The sequence below is a fragment of the Capricornis sumatraensis genome, chromosome 12 (assembly GCF_032405125.1).
Source record: "Capricornis sumatraensis isolate serow.1 chromosome 12, serow.2, whole genome shotgun sequence".
Lineage (NCBI taxonomy): Eukaryota > Metazoa > Chordata > Mammalia > Artiodactyla > Bovidae > Capricornis > Capricornis sumatraensis.
In genome coordinates this window covers 63296981-63314883 of record NC_091080.1, presented here as the reverse complement: position 1 = coordinate 63314883, position 17903 = coordinate 63296981, and the positions used below count along the sequence as shown (strand labels likewise).

At 39.9% G+C, this 17903-nt stretch overlaps 1 protein-coding gene across 1 annotated transcript in view; it reads left to right on the top strand.

The window, feature by feature from the left end:
- The first annotated feature begins 392 nt into the window (after window positions 1–392).
- OBI1 (ORC ubiquitin ligase 1) overlaps window positions 393–17903 on the top strand; it is a 41446-nt gene continuing 23935 nt past the window's right edge. Inside the window, exons 1-3 of the mRNA XM_068984603.1 lie at window positions 393–464; window positions 13780–13915; window positions 16061–16152. Of these exons, the coding sequence (XP_068840704.1) occupies window positions 393–464; window positions 13780–13915; window positions 16061–16152 (300 nt within the window). The remainder of the gene's footprint in view (window positions 465–13779; window positions 13916–16060; window positions 16153–17903) is intronic.

Sequence of the window (17903 nt, the reverse complement as noted above, 5' to 3'; positions counted from 1 at the left end):
AGGTGGAAAACTCTCCCCCAACTCCCCATCTTCCGGGAAAGATCCTGGGATTTCAAATCGCCTTTCAGCATCCTTCCTCTCCTCTCGCTACCAATCAAACTTTCATTTAAACTTTCAAGATCTTCGACGCCCATAGTAACCCGCCTTCCTTCCCGTTCTCAGGAATCTTTGCAGCTCCCCCAAAGAGGAAAGTTTGTTTTCGAGCTAAAAAGGAAGGAAAGGAGGAAGGGACCAGACGCCGGCGGCCGCGCGTTAGGAAAGCGCGTTTTCGTTTCCGCGGCGGGCGCCTCGTGGCCCTGCCCGGCCGCCGTAGCCGGCCTCGCGCGGCCTCAGTCGCTGGGAGAAGCCGCGGTCGGCGGGACTTCCGTGTTGGCGGGATTCTGAACGCTGCCATGGCTCAGACCGTGCAGAACGTTACATTGTCGCTCACTCTGCCCATCACGTGTCACATCTGCTTGGGGAAGGTAATGGGTGATGCCTGACACGGCTCCTAATCGGGGTTGGGTGTGCAGGGGCCCTCCGGAGCCCAGGGCTAGCTGGGTGTGCGGCGGGGACGCGGCGCCAGGCGCCGGGCTAGGTGAGGACGCCGACCCTGCGTTCTCCTCTGGCCAGGGAGGCCGCGTCCCCGGGGGACAGAGGGGACGAGTCGGGACTCACGGGGTCATCTATGCGCCTTTCGGAGGAGGATGACAGCGGCCTGGGGTGGAGAAGTAAGGTGGCCTCAGCCGGGTGACTCCCGGCGTCGAAGGAGGCCTGGTCAGAAATGAATCCCCGCATTTCACGCCCCCCGGTGCCACCCCATCGAGGCTGAAATCACGTTTTCTGAGAGCCTCGCGACGGTTCCTTCGTCCCCTGCACGAATTAGTGTTTTGTTCTTGGGCCTTCGGTGCTGGCTGGGGAGGCTTTTCCATTTTCAAGATAATTTTCTTTACTTCACTCGGCCTTGAGAGTGGCCTTTGCTCTGGGTTCAAAATTTGAGAAAGTAAATAGTACGTACCCCTGCATGACGTTTAGAATGGGAGATGTGATCTTTAATTCCAAGAACGGATCAGCCACGAGGTAGAATACCCTCTCTCTTGGGATGCAAGAGCTGTCTACCGTGTTTGTGAAACCAGGTGGAGAAAGTTGTAAGAGTTTTGAATTAGAAACGGAGTTTTGAAGGTTCTCATGCGTTTGTCTCCTCTTTATTTCCATTTGTGCCTCCCGTTCCGTTTTTAAAAGAGTATATTGTTTTACGATGTAGGTCCAAATGAAACTTACCCCACCCCCCACGGTGAATTGTTTATACATTTGTGGGGAATGGGTGAAGGTGTTGCCTTTACGCCCCACACTGAAACTGCAGCCACAGGCATAGCGTTAGGAAATGCAGACTTCATGGAGCAAATATTTGAGTGCCAGTCAGTATGATCGTCTAATCCTCTGTTATGTCTATGTGAATTTTCTGAGTTCAGGAAGTAGTAGGAAGTCAGGCTTGGGAGAAACTGATAGCTCTTGATATGCATCAGAATGAAATGCCAAGGAAATAGCAATGATGCTGTGAGAGAATATAGAGATAGCTTGATCAATTCTGACTGGAAAGCTTAAGAATGGCCTTTGGAGGGTGGTTATTTGAGCTTGGCACTTGCTACTACTGTCTACCTTTGTAGCTGGGAGGAGGAGAAGATGTTTCTGTTTGCTGAAGTCTACATTTGGCTCCTAACTTGAAGTTCCACAGGTTAACTTCTGAGTGAATTTACTCCCAACAGTAGCCTGTTAAAAGGCTGATAAAATATCCTTGGGAAATAATTTTCATTTGGTTGTAGTTGTGCACATTATATCTAGTTTCCATTAGTTAATAGGCTGTGTTGAAGATGTCTTCTGTCTGGTTGATTTTTCCATACCTATGCTTTCTGTGTTTTAACAAAAAAGATAACTAATAGAATATAGTGATTTGCAGATTACAAAATGCTTCCGTATGCATTTTATTATTTCATTTACCACTCTCACCAGTGCTGTGAGATAGGTAGGGCTGGTTTCCCCATTTTTCAAATAAGGAAACTAAGGCGTAGAATCTCCAGCATTTGAACCTCTGTTGTTAGCATTTGTGTCTTCAGTAAGTTACATCCAAAAACTCAGATGAACTCATGCGTAACAGCAGACACTTTTGGTGAATTTTCCCCTCCTATACTGGTTAGCTGTATTCTAGAATTAAATCTAATAACAAAAGGTTAATGGTTTGTAAATAGACATTTTCTTATATCTACTGTGGAGACAAAAAGGTGCGATTGGTTGACAGCCCTGAGTACTGTATTTAGACTAAGTTCTAATCCAGGTCTTCTTCCACTTAACTAATTCTATACCAGTTACTTAACTTATACAAATTACTTAACGTCCCTAAGAGCAGTTTCCTTATCTGTACAGTGGGAATGATAATAGTATTAGGGCTTCCCTGGTGGCTCAGACAGTAAAGAATTCACCTGCAATGCGGAAGACCTGGGTTCAATCCCTGAGTTGGAAAGATCCCCTGGAGGAGAGCATAACAACCAGTATTCTTGCCTGGAGAATCTCCATGGACAGAGGAGCTTGGCAGGCTGCAGTCCATGGGGTTGCAAAGAATTGGACATGACTGAGTGACTAAGCACATACAAACATAGTGTGAATCTTGACACTTAATCATTTAAGAAATGTTAACCTTTGTTACGGGCACTGAGGCAGACAAACCCTCAAAAATGAGGAAACCAACCTTTTCAGTCACTGCTCCTCCCAATTGCTTCCTGAGGCCAGGACACTCACTTGATGAAGATTTACATTTCCAGAAGAGTAGGACCTGTTTGTTCTGGGAATTTTCACAGTACATCCAGTGATTTGTTGTTGTTGTTGTTGGTTCCATACTCCTGTTGCCTTTTGTGTAGTTAAAGCAAATATGATCTGCTTGTGCTACTCGGCCTCTCCTCCACACCAGTATTTATGGGGTGCTGGAGACAGCCTTCCATCTCCCTGACACACACATTTCTGGCCACCTCTGGAGTCTGCCTTCAAGCCCTTCCAGGATAGGCCTCATCTTTTGCTGTTCTCGCCATTTGTCCCTTACAGAGGTAACAAGTCTTTATTTTTTATTTTTCAACAGAATCAGGGGCCATTATCTCGAAGAGTTACTGTTAAAAAAAAAAAGATGCATATTACTTAAGGAAAATAGGGGTGGGAGAGACTTTGAATTTGAAGAGATAAGATAGTTGCTGCTTGGAATGTGGGTGAAAGTGAAGAATGGTGGGGAGCAGTAGTCCGAGTTAGCCCAAATATGTATGTGGTTAATGCTTTGCCTTTTCAATACAAATGTACTTAAAATTGAAAAGTTTAAACATTTTGCATTTGCCACCCCCAACTCTACCTTAGTCTTAAAGGTGGATTTTCTCTGTTCAGTGTTTAGCAACCTTGCCAATATTGTAAGTAAGAGTTCTGTGTGACCTGGAGAAGTGAAGTACACCCTGTGGGACAATTCATATATAACACTTTCTGGCCTATTCCACTTCAATTTTTTCCTGTGCCTTGGGCTAGTAGGTCAGCAAGCTGAAATGATACAGCCCAGGATATGTTAAGTGACATTTTGGTACTGCTGCCATAATTCTACAGACCAGTTTATCTCTAGATAATTCCAGGCTTTTATCTCTTCAATTAGGATTCAAGCTGTGAAAAGAAATTGTTGCACGTAATAGTTTTATTGACTGACTCTGCGTTTTGCCATGAGTGACAGCCAAATGTGGACTGCAGTTGGTTTTAATCAAAGGACAAAGGAGATTCTCAAGAGAAGTGGCAAGCGACTAGACTTCTAATACCCTTTAACATTGATATAGCATATCCAATTATTTCTCATTTGAGTATGAATCCAAATTTGGGTACCACCCTTTAAGATAAATATACATAAACTGAAGTATTTGAAATCATTTGGAAAGGATTTGAAATTGAGATTGGAATATAGATGGAACAGAATAGTGTTGGAGTGAACAGACATGATAGCAACTCATTAAATAACTAAAAGTATTTTCGTTTGGAAGAGAATCAAACTTTGTGTAGCTCTACAATATTAAGATTTATACTTAATATAAATGGAAACTTTCTGGCTGAAATAATCAGAAATGAAATTAGCTTTCTTATGATGTGTCCAGTAGTTGGATAGACTCTTTTCCACTGGGAATACTATGGGAAAGAACCCTTCTTTCAGGGAGGACTTCTTGCTTTGCTTTTTATACATATCATTGATTTAAAAGGTTGAAAAGATAGGGCTAGAAGTAACACCTTAGCAACCTAGCATCCTGACTCTCGGTTGACTAAATTCATTAATCAGTGCTCAATAGGGGCTATTGATTGGCCAGCGAGCCATCCTTCTCAGTACATTGAGTCCGTGTTTGAGTCCTGATTGCCCCTCAGTTCCCAAGAGTGGATTTAAGAACCAGCCTTGTACATAATCATCACAAGAAGTTTGCTTTGAAAAAAAGCCATGTGGAGTACAAGTTTTGCTTTTTTCCCCTTATCTAGATTAAAATAAGCTTCAAGAATGCAGACACTTCCAGAAAAGTATAACAATAATGTGTTTTCACATAGAGTATAATAAAAATTAATTCAAAATGTTGATATATTCTAGTAATTTTCAAGTTTGGCATATAATTTACTTCACAAATAAGATTCCAGTTTATCCTTAAAGCCTTCTAGGTGGGGATAAAGGTGGGAGAGGGGAGGTGTATTATCTTTCTTTCAAACCCAGACAGAAGTGGAGACCCAGACCAATAGGCATTAAGTAGTTTAGTTCTCAGGAACACACAGTTTTAAAGTTCTAGTCCTAAATTCTGGCCCAGAGCCAAAGATTTCTTGCAACATAGCAAGAGCAATCCAGGAATTTTGTTTTTAAAAATTGCCAAATTTGTAAGGTTGAGAAGGTAGGCTCTTCCTACAGTCATTTATCCCTCAGCTTTGTTCTTCAGTCTTTCTGTAATAGGTCTCCTCTAGTGAAACCCATGAAGTTTTGATATTGGTGCAAGAGAAGGGAAAAGAAAGGTTAATTCTAGTCTCTAGTAAAGGTGACTGAGGAGCAGAGAAATTGATTTTAAATGTATTTGCCAGACTAGTTGGTAAAGTTTATCTACAGTTTTTTCCCTTCCATCACCTCCATTAATACTGTATCTCTTTTCTGCAACCCCTGCTGATCCCAGTGTCTTGATTCTTTCAGGTGTATTTCCTCGATTTCTTACTCCCTGATTATTGTTTACTAAACTTGCACTGAGGAAGAAAGAACTATTTCTTAATTGAAAGAGCACTCAATTTGCATGTTTAATGGTGGTCGAATGCTGGCTCTGCCAGTTAGAACATGTATCATTATTTCCTTGAGTCTCAGTTTCCACTGGCTGCAAATTAATTTGATACTATCAACCCCATTGCATTGTTAGAGAAATTCGTGTATGTTTCCCAGACCAGCAGTTCTCAGTAGGATGGAAGTGCATTTTATTGTGTGGATCACAATACACTGAGGAAAATTCTGAAACAGATGAGACTACCAGACCACATGACCTGCCTTTTGAGAAACCTATATGCAGGTCAGGAAGCAACAGTTAGAACTGGACATGGAATAACAGATGGGTTCCAAATAGGAAGAGGAGTACATCAAGGCTGTATATTGTCACCCTGCTTATTTAACTTACATGGCAGAGTACATCATGAGAAACGCTGGGCTGGAAGAAGCACAAGCTGGAATCAAGATTGCCTGGAGAAGTATCAGTAACCGTAGATATGCAGATGATACCACCCTTATGGCAGAAAGTGAAGAGGAACTAAAAAGCCTCTTGATGAAAGTGAAAGAGGAGACTGAAAAAGTAGGCTTAAAGCTCAACATTCAGAAAACGAAGATCATGGCATCTGGTCCCATCACTTCATGGGAAATAGATGGGAACACGGTGGGAACAGTGTCAGACTTTATTTTGGGGCTCCAAAATTACTGCAGATGGTGACTGCAGCCATGAAATTAAAAGATGCTTACTCCTTGGAAGAAAAGTTATGACCAACCTAGATAGCATATTCAAAAGCAGAGACATTACTTTGCCAGCAAAGGTCCGTCTAGTCAAGGCTATGGTTTTTCCTGTGGTCATGTATGGATGTGAGAGTTGGACTGTGAAGAAAGCTGAGCGCCGAAGAATTGATGCTTTTGAACTGTGGTGTTGGAGAAGACTTTTGAGAGTCCCTTGGACTGCAAGGAGATCCAGCCAGTCCATTCTGAAGGAGATCAGTCCTGGGTGTTCATTGGAAGGACTGATGCTAAGGCTGAAACTCCAGTACTTTGTCCACCTCATGTGAAGAGTTGACTCATTGGAAAAGACCCTGATGTTGGGAGGGATTGGGGGCAGGAGGAGAATGGGACAACAGAGGATGAGATGGCTGGATGGCATCACCAACTCGATGGACGTGAGTTTGAGTGAACTCTGGGAGTTGGTGATGGACAGGGAGGCCTGACGTGCTGCGTTTCATGGGGTCGCAGAGTCGGACACAACTGAGCAACTGAACTGAACTGAACTGAAAGACATTTGTGATTGTCTTCAGAGCGGTGCTACTCACATCTAGTGGACAGAGCCTCAGGATGCTGCTAGCTAAACATTCTATAATACATAGGACAACCGTCTACAACACAAGACTTTTTGTTCCAAAATGTCAGTAGTGCCAAAATTGACAAACCCTGCACTAAACCCCTGTGTAACTCCTGTTAGGGAAGTCTATGGGGTCACACAGAGTCGGACACGACTGAAGTGACTTAGCAGCAGCAGCAGCCAGCAGGATAGATTTTGGACTTCCCCGGTGGCTCAGATAGTGAAGTACCTGCCTGCAGTGCAGAAGGCCTGGATTCAGTCCGTCAGTCGGGAATATCACCTGGAGGAGGGAACAGCAACCCATTCCAGTGTTCTTAGCTGGAGAATCCCATGGACAGGGAGCCTCGTGGACCACAGTCCACGGAATCACAAAGAGCCAGACACAACTGAGTGACTAAGCACAGGATGGATATTAATGGACAGCACTTTTAGGCATGAGTCCTTCCAGATATTTGCTTTTTAAGAAAGGGATTTTTGGTGGTAAAGTCTCAAAACTGAAACGTTTTCAGATAAAAGACGCTACGTAGTAGAATTATATATTATTGGGCTAATATTTCTTTACCTAGGACTGCCCCTTTAGGCCCCTTCCAGTGAGAGAAGAGCCTTCTTTTCACACATTCCTTCATCTTCTCTTTCTCTTCTTCTCCTCACCAGCTTCACTGGTGATTACCCTGGGATACCACTTCAGCATGCTTACTCTAGATGAGTTTGGAATTGTACATGCCACTTATCTTTGCCATTGTTGTCTTGCATGTTTTTTTCATATGAGTGCTTACTATGTTAATGCCACAGATCTCATTTAAGAGTAAATAGGATAAAAAGTCTAATAATATAGGCAAATTATGACTCATATCTTGAGAAGATCTTATTAAAGGAAATTATTTGTGTGTGTGTTTTGCTATTATGTATAGCAGGATCTGAGTAGAGGAGATGGGTGGACAGGAGTTGAGGGAGGGCTACATTCTTTGTATTTTGTTTCTGTAATTTATGGTCAAATAAATAACAAGTAATTTGTTCTAGTAGTTCTTCTCATTTATCAGTTCCTGTTCTGCTAAGTAAATTTAAACCATTGTCTATAAATCTTCATCTGATAAGTACATGGTCCAAAGAAATGAAGCAGTCAGCTGTTTCAAAATCCAACGCAATGGTGGTGATAATACCGGGCATTGACAGTGCAAACGATTCTCCTTTGGGTGACATTGCCAGCGGCTTTCAGCTGACAGAGCCAAGCAGTCTGCCTGCGGTTGTTCCTCTGTATCGTTTTGGCAAATTAAATGGAAAGGTTAAACTTTCACTTTTTCAAAATTTGGCAGTGGCTGTTGACCTTTTGCTTCTTGAGATGTTTTTAGGAGCATTATCTCAGCCTTTCATTTTAATACATCAAAATTCACTTATATTAATATTAGAGTGTACATTGTATAAGTTGTTGGTGGTAGATACAAAGATGAGCAGGACAGTGCCCCTGCCCCCAGGGAGCCTAAAATCTAATAGGGAAAGCAGGATATAAACAATTTTCCAAGTCCAGTGAACATTAAATCAGTGCATAAGAAATGCCCTTATGAGAATTCCATAAGGACCCAATTAATTCTAAAAAAGATTAATGAAGGCCTTACAGAAGAGGTAAACTTTGATTTTCATCTCAAAAGATGGGAAGGATTTTGTTTTGATTGGGTCAGTTGCAGGCCAGCAGAACATATCAAGTTTAAAAATGAGAGCCCAGTAAATAATAAGTCTCTGTTCTTCATATTCTTTTTGATGAACATCATGTGTATATCTGTGTGGTTGAAGTATTGGTTTTGTCCAGTATTGAAATGGATCAAAGGAAATGGTCATTTAAGAAGCAGATTGCATTATTCTTTGGATGCTGTACTCAAAACTGTGAGTAGGGGGAAAAGGTTGTTTTGCAGGAGAGCAGTCCTCCGTATTGTAGCTGGGTGGCTCTGGCATCAGTATGAAAGGTGGACAGGAGTGAACATGTGGCAGCAAGGATGCTTGGAGGAGGACATTGCAGTAGCTGGGGTAAGAGAAGGGGAACCTGAACTCATTGAGTTGAAGATGGAAAAAGAAGGGATAGATGGTAAGTAAAAGAACATTTAGTGGTAGGTTTGCCACATTTCGACTATTTGGGGGTATACTTTTTTTCCCTACATTATACCATCTCTGGAGTCTGGTTGTATTTTATAAGCCGTGGCATCTTCCAGGGCTTCCTTTGTGACTCAGCTGGTAAAGAATCCGTCTGTGATGTGGGAGATCTGGGTTTGATCCCTGTGTTGGGAAGATCCCCTGGAGAAGGGAAAGGCTACCCACTCCAGTATCTTATATTTTTCATCCTTTTTTCCTGGTGATACATAAGATATGGATATATCTTAAAATCCCTGGCTTTTTAGACTGATACATGATACCAGAATTTGGTGCCAGATTGGATGGTGAAGATGAGTAAAAAGGGTGAGTCAGCGACAGCTCGGAGTATTCTAGACCAAGGGATGAGGTGGAGATGCCATTAACTTAGACAAGAGGGAGTGCAGGAGCGGGGTGAATGTGTGGAGGCTGGGCTTGTCTTTGGCCATACTATGGTTGGGGCAGCTTTAAGATCCCTACATGGAGTTGGCTCCTGGGCATGTGAATGTGGTCCTTGTCTCCCTCTCCCCACCCTTTTTTCTTTTCTTTTCCTGTTCTTTCTTTTCTCTTGAGGAATTGCTAAGTGGAAGTCTCTGTGTGTACATCTTTATATTATTAAATCTTAAACAACAGCTGAATGAAAAGTGTACTAGGTTAAACCATATATTTCAGAACGGAAACATGACATTGTTTAACTAACGGGCTAATCCAAAGTCAAGCAGCTCACAATTATACAGAGTGAAGTAAGCCAGAAAGAAAAACACCAATACAGTATACTAACACATATATATGGAATTTAGAAAGATGGCAATGACGACCCTGTATGCAAGACAGGAAAAAAGACACAGCTGTGTATAACGGACTTTTGGACTCAGAGGGAGAGGGAGAGGGTGGGATGATTTGGGAGAATGGCATTCTATCATGTATACTATCATGTAAGAATTGAATCGCCAGTCTATGTCTGACGCAGGATACAGCATGCTTGGGGCTGGTGCATGGGGATGACCCATAGAGATGTTATGGGGAGGGAGGTGGGAGGGGGGTTCATGTTTGGGAACACATGTAAGAATTAAAGATTTTAAAATTTAAAAATAAATAAATAAATAAAAATTAAAAAAAAAAAAACAAAGTCAAGCAGCTCAATAAGTTGTAGAGCTGGAGTCTGCCCCAGGTTTCTTTTGAAGCCTAAGCTCTGCCAATTACTGAGATCCAGTTATAGAGGCTTCTCAGAAACTATTACTGTAGAAAAGATGTTAACACTATGTAATACATGAGATTGGAGAAAATAGAACTTTGTCAGATAAGATGTCCCAGGACAAAACTTTAGGGAAAGCAGCTGTGCCACCTCCTATAATTTGATTGTGAACATCTTTCCGCTCCTCTTCTCATCACAGTGACTCCTCCAGTGTTACTTCAGCCTTTTCATGTCATCGTTGCCACTCACAGACTCAACAGTGTTTGACCATCCTGCTCTGTACATGACCCTAGTAAATGTACTTTCTTATCTTTCAAAATAATTGCTTTAATCTATTTTCTCCAGTTGATATTCCTCCCTGCTTCCCACTTGCAGCTGGTAATCTCACCTCCTATTTGATAGACAAAATATGAGTAGTTGGAATATGAGTTCTCTTATCTTTCTATCAACAGATCTTCCATCCTCTGTGTTTGTTCTTATAGCCTTGGTCTTTTCTTCCCTTTTGTTAAGTTGGAAGATAGCTCCTCACTCCATATGAGCCACAATCTCCTTGCTTGTGCTTTGGATCTCATTCCCCTCTTGACTGCTTAGCAACGTTGCTATCTATGGCTCTGATCCTTCCCTGTCTTCCTCCATCATTAACTAATACCTGCTTTTTTACTGTACCATTCGCATTATCATTCCTTTCCATGGCCACATGTTGTGTTGTCTGCTTTACAGCAAAACATGAAAGATGACCTGCCTGTAGTCTCTGTCTTCATTTCTTCACTTTTCCTTGTCTTGCACTCTCAAATCAAGTTTCCATCCCCACTATGCACTGGAAACAGTGCTTGTCAATTAGAGACCACAGTGACTTCCATGCAGTTAAATCCTGTAGTCACTTCTCTGTCCACATCAAATTCAGTCTCTCTTCAACATTTGACATGCATGACCACTCTTGACAAACTTCCTTGTGTGGCACCATGTTCTCCTGTCCTCCAGCACAGGCCCCTCCTCCTCATTTCCCTTTGCCAGTTGCTCCTCCTCTTCTTCTGTGTGCTGGAATATATACTGTTCTGCCCATGCAGGGAATCTTCTCCAGTGCTATGACTTTAAATGCCATCTTTTATGCCAGTGATCCTCAGACCTTGCCTTGTCCATTTAAAAGCCAGGTTGGTATCACAGACTTAACAGACCAAAGCAGAATTCTTGATTTCCACCACGTGTGAGGCCTTCTTTTTTGCAGTGAAAGTTGCTCAGTTGTGCCTTGACTCTTTGCGACCCATGGACTGTAGCCTGCTAGGCTTCTCTGTCCATGGAATTTTCCAGGCCAGAATACTGGTGTGGGTAGCTGTTTCCTTCTCCAGGGGATCTTCCAATCCAGGGATTGAACCCAAGTCTCCCACACTGCAGGTGGATTCTTTACCAGGTGAGCCACCAGGGAAGCCCAAGAATACTGGAGTGGGTAGCCTATCCCTTCTCCAACAGATCTTCCCAATCCAGGAATCAAACCAGGGTCTCCTGCATTACAGATGGATTCTTTACCAGCTGAGCTACCAGGGAAGTTTTTAGTTTGGGGAGATATTTAATCTTTGTTATGAGAGCATTTACTTAGAAAATGCCAATTAGATGTGTGCTTCTAATGAGGGAAGCCTAGACGGAGTGGAAGAGTGTTTTGAATCCTCTTAATATGCACAGTTTTAAGTTTTGAGCATTGACTTTCATTCACTTTCAGATGAGTTAATGACTAAAAGCAGAAATAAACTCACTGCCCTAAAAGTCCAAGGAGATAACTATTAACCAGCCATCTTAACTGGGGGGTACACATCCTGTCAGGAGCCTTATAGGAACATGGAGTATGTGCTTGTGTGTGTGTGTGTGTGTATACGCCTGTGTTTGGGGAAGCTACCGGATAGGCAGAGTAGTATCCTCCTGGTACTTCCTTTGAGAATTTTTTGTTCTGAAAACATTTCCTGACTTAGGGATAAGATTAAAACACCCGTGAATGTATTATGGTCTAGACTTTAGAAACGGATGAATTTTTAGGAAAAACTAACTTTCAGAGAGAGTTCAGGTTTGTCTGCCTCTTGAGACTCTGACCAGGAGTACCTCCCAGATGAGCACTCACTCCTTGTTCTTGGTAGGAGCGCTTTGAAAGGAGTGCTGTGCTTCATGGTCTTACTGTGTTTGAAAGTCTGTCTGTCTGTCTGTGTTTTAATCAGCCCTACCAAATCAGTTGAACTCAATGAATTAGAATTGGTATTTCTCCAAGAGGAAGTCTAAAGCTGTGCAGAGTTATCTTCTCTGTTTAGTTTTTTTCTCTTAGTGCTCATAATCAAGGGAGCATCTGAATGTTTGGAAAGCCAAACTAAACCCAGAGAGCTCTTTGCTCGGAGACTTAAAATGACTGCCTTCCTGGCATGGATCATTGTATATTTGTGATTTCTTTGAGAGTTGGGACCCCTTTCAAATTAGTGAGCAAGATACTCAATATCCTTCTGAGGCAGAGATAGAGCAGCATCGATGTTTGTGAAAAGTGGTTTGTGGTGGTTCTGCCTTTCATTCTCCCTGTACTCATTCCACTTTTCCTTGATCTTTTAGTCCCTACTGCAGAAGGACTCTACAGTGGTAGTGTTTTTATTATTAGAACTAAATATTGAAAATGGCTATAGAGTATCTTGAGTCCCACGGTAAAAATACTACGTAAATAAAGTGAAACCCTTCAGTGTCCTTTTCTATTTTTTGTTTTATCTTGTTACATTTGTGCTATTTGAAGAATATTCAGTCATTATTCCCTCTGGCAAATTCCCCAATATGTGGAATTTTAAATACTGTCTTAATAGCAATTACTTTATTCAACAAACCTTTATTGAGTACCTGCTGTGTACTAGGCTATCCCTAGGTACCGGAGATTCAAAAGTGAATGAGATGAAGGAAGTTATTGCCCTTCCGGAGTTTCCATTCTAAAAGGGGAGAGAAATACAAATTTATAAGAAATATGTAAACAAATGTATAAAGTCAGGTGGAAAACTAAATCAGCTTCTTTCTTCTATTTTCTTTCTGATATAACAGCTACACACAGCCAAAACAAAACACCTACGTCGTTAACCCTGAGCAAGCCACCTGATCTTTTCACCTTGGTCTCCTTATTTGTAAAGTATATTTACTGTTTACCTTTCGGGATTAGAGAGAGAGGATATGCATGGGAAACTCATTGTAAAATATAAGACAATATAAATGTAAAGTATTTGTACTTGATTACATTGAGTCAAAGATTTATTTATTTGATGTACGTCAGTATTTCTGTCAGCATTGTTTGCTATTTAGATTATAAAGCACTTGAGTGTATGTCATGTCTTTTAGGGTTGTTTTAACTTTCGTGCCTCTGGTTTTGAGGGCATTCTTGTAAGACGTCAGTGCTAAATTGTTGATTGCTATTGCTCTGTAATATAGTGGAATGAATTGAGGGAAGGATTTCAAGCATCATATGGACGACTAGACTAAATAATCTTCAAGGAACCTTCTAGATCTGACATTTTATAATCCTTGACTAGAATAGTTGAAGAAAAATTGCCCCAGCCTTAATTGAACAAAATGCATTTTCTCTTTGGCAGTAAGTGTGATTTGTAACAAAATAAAACCATTTCTTAATGTATCAAAAGTTTCCATCTCTATGACCAGATATGTAAGCTAGTAACTGTTACATGTGTGTAAGAAACAGCGTGGTAGCGGAAGCAGTGTTTTTATGAATACTAGATATGGCCTCCTAAAGCACCTACTGCCGTGCTCTAGAGCAGCGGTTTGTTTGCTCTAAGCTAAACCTGTTGAGATTCTGGTGACGACTGTTGCCCTGTACTAAAAGTAGTGTTTCTTTTTTCAAAGGTACGCCAGCCTGTCATATGCATCAACAACCATGTGTTTTGTTCAGTTTGTATCGACTTGTGGTTGAAGAATAATAGCCAATGTCCAGCCTGCAGAGTCCCCATCACTCCTGAAAATCCTTGCAAAGAAATTATTGGTAAGGGTCTATTGTAAAAACACATAGAAACTGATTTAAAACAGGGTTTAAATAGTGTCTGTTTGGAGGAAGACTGAAATAGACAACTTTTGGTGATGTTATTTCCCAGTATCATACTGGGTGAATTGGTCATTTGGCTTAATATATATAAGTGGAGCAACTGAGGAGCATGAAGCACTGTGAGAAATCACTGAGCCTTCTGGAACTTTGATTCCGGTAGAGACTGTCCATATGGATGAAGTTTAAAAAAAAAAATATATATATATATATATATATATATTTGGGTGCACCAGTTCTTAACTGCAGCCAGCAGCTTAAAAAGCAGACAAACAAAAAGGCCCACAGAGTTCAAACAAGCTAGTTCAGCTAGGAACATGGAGAAGGGATTCATGAAGCAGTGGCCTCTAAGATTTAAGGATAAATAAATTTTCAGTTGGTAAAGGTGAGAGAGACCATTTCTTATAGAGGGAGCAGCATTCACTGCAGTTGGGAAACAGGAAAGTCTAGTTGGGTCTGACTGTTGAAGTAAGACTGAAAAGGTAAATTAAGACTTTAGCACAGAGCATCTTGAGTGACAGACTAAATCAGGGAGTTGCTGTATGGGTGAGAAGGGTAAAGTGGGCATGATGGGTTTGAGCAGAGGAATGGCATAATCCAAAGTGTGTACTAGGGATATTACTCAGGTGATGATACATAGTCTGGGCTCCAGGGGAGAAACAGGACATGAGTAGGTCAGACTCTTGCCCAGGTGAGGGAGAATGTGAGTCTGGATTAAGGGTATGAAAAAGAACATTCAATGCTACAGTCATGTAGGTAAAGTGGGGTTGGGGGCAGGTGGTAGGGATAAAACTTGAACTGGAAGATTCTTGGAAAATGAAACATTTAAAGAGCTTTTATAGTGTTATTTCTTTTAGATTGTTAAAATTATTTTTATTTGTTTCTGCTTTAGGAAAAATTGAAAGTGAATTGATGATAGCATGAATCATAGGGAAAAAAAACTTTCGTCTTTGTAATAGTCCCAGATTAGGGAAAATGGACTTATATAAAGTTTTTATAATAGAAAGGAAGATATATATGCTAGAATGAAAGAAGAACCATTGGAACTTTGAAACTAACCGATCTGAAAGGGAATCAGAGGTGGCTCCAAGGTTTCTCTCCTGGGTACCTGGGTGAAGTCTTAGAGAGGAATATTTCTGTGCTGTGCTGCAAACTGGAGTGTTAATCTCTCAGCCTCTACTTTTTTATCTGCACTGATCTCTACCAGGAGTCAGGTCTTTCCTTGCAGACTGTGAGCTTTGTTGATTAAAATAATTTAGATGTTTTTTTCCCAGCTTCTTTTTGGATCCCTTCTTTCTTCATTCATTTGTATCTAAGTGATATTTTATAAATTCTCTGAAGTAAAATGGTTCATCCATCCTTGCATCTGGATGGAGTCCTGTGAAAAAGATTTGTAAATGCCTTTGTTATCATGATGCTAAGAAGTACAAAGAAGGTAACCACAGGATAAGTGAAGAGCTCTCAGGAAGAATACATTTTGAGTGTGTATATGTGAGTTATTGTGGGCATACAATTAATGCTGTGATTTATAATCCATCGTAACTGGGTTGTTAGAGTCAGTGAAAAGACACATTCATCTTTTCAGTTGTGTTACTAGTAACTATATATATTTGAATACATTAGTTATAATAATATGTATTATAATATGTATATCATATATGTGACATATAAGATAATATATTTAATAATTATATATAGATAATATTGATTTATACAACAAATAATATTTTAATTATACAGCTTATTGGTTAGATGTAATCACTGTTTTTATCATTAATAGTTGTCTGGTATTCAAAATTTGCAATAGTTCAAATGAGTTAATAAAATATAGCCTTTGCCTTCATTGAGTTTAATAAGATACACAAGTAAGTAAACATAACATGATATTTTACTGAAGGTATTTCTGATGGTGTTACTTATTTTTTCTCAGAATTGAAGTACAGAAAAGGATGGCAACACAAAGTGGATGTAAGAAAAAGGATAGGAATTAAGCTAGAGACTACATAGAACAATAAGGAAAGGGTTCATTTTAATTTTCATTCTACCCAAATCAGAATGTAAGGTTAGATTTTATTTTTGTCCCTATAGGAGGAACGAGTGAAAGTGAACCTATGCTAAGCCATACAGTCAGGAAGCATCTTCGGAAAACCAGACTTGAATTACTCCACAAAGAGTACGAGGTAAATACTAAGTAAAATGTTAAATGATGACAGCATTGAATTCTAGATAAAACTGAGCTATCAGTCTGGACTTCTTAGAGTAAGTATCCAATGGAATCTTACATTAAATGCCAGTTTAAAAATATCTGATAAATTCTTTTTTCCTTTCCTGTTTCAAATAGGGAAACAGATGGAAACATTTCCTCTTTTTCTTTCTTTTAATTTTAAATTTGTGCTCAACAGAAACATCATTTTTTAAGTTGCTCCCTCAAGAAGTTGGGAGATAAAGGAAACTCTCAATGTAGAAGTCAGTCTTCCAACCCCATGTGGCGTTATGATTGCAAACAAGTACTATAACCTTCATTCTGTTTTTGTTTCTACCTGTAAATTCACTGCTACTTATAAGTCTGATAAGTTCTGATAAAGAAAATATGCTTATGTTAGCTACCAACAAAGAGATTTTGGTTTGAGATATGCTGTTGCTTCTTTTTCTTTTGCATATTTTAAAAAACATTTTTAAAATGTTTGTTGAATTTTTAAAAGATGTTTGTAAAAAATTATGTATGTTTAAGGTGTACAGCATGTTTTGATATACATATACCTGGTGAAGTGATGACTTCAGTCAAACTAATTAGCATAGCTATCTCCTCACATAGTTACTATTTGTGTGTGTGTGTGTGGTGAGGGCATCTGAAATCTACTCAGCAGTGTCCAGTAGACGGGACAGTATTATTACCTGTAGTCATCATGCTATACCGTAGGTCTCTAGACTGTCTCTAGCTGCAACTCTGTACCCCTTGAACCATCTCCCTGTTTCTCCCACCTCTCCATTTCCCCCACCTTCCATGCTTGGTAACCACTGTTTAACTCTGCTTTTATGTGTTTGACTCTTTTAGATTCCACATATATGTGAGATCATGCAGTTGTTTTCTGCATGTGATTTGACATGCAGGTGATTTGACATAGTGATGGAATTTTTTCTAAATTAGCTTCATGCTAATGGATATATATACTTTTGAATAAACATTAAGTCCAGTTGTCATTTTATATTGACTAAATGGGGGATAATATTGCTCTCTTCCTTTGACACAAAATATCTTTAAATCACACTACATAAATGGAAACCAGTTCAGCTGCTTCAAAAATTTTTTGAAATAAAATAGGGCATAGATAAATGACGGAATAAATGTTCATTCATATGTGTTTTCTTCTTTATATTTATTTATTCATTAATTTATTCAAACAAGTAAAGCCCTTTTCTCATTTTATAATGCCATTTAACTCAAAACATATTGTAATTTAAAATAGTAAATAGTTCTATCTGTGTTAACTCTAAAGTGTATTCTTATTTATGTAATGAATATTTATCACAGTTAGATACTAATCAAATTAATGCTTTAGGAGAGTGCTGGCATGTTTAAGTTTATTTTCTGAGAACAGAATTCCTAATAATTTTAGTTTAAGGTGAAATATCCATTATAGATAAATAAATGGTATCACAGAAGAGAGTTCTAGCCCCAGTGTTTCATTGCTGGATTCAAGGTGGTTCTACATGGGGAAAACTAATATTTGAAACAGTCACAGCAGTAGCTAAAGAGCTAGAATTCAGAAGAGTTCAAAATTACAGGTATTATTCTAACGTGGAGGGTGAAAGGACATGGTATATAGTTTTACTTCTATATGAAGCAAAAGAGAGACATCAGCCAAAACTACAGATTTCCTTGATCAAAACTGTATTTTTAAATGCCCCTTAGTAAAGGAATTAAACATGC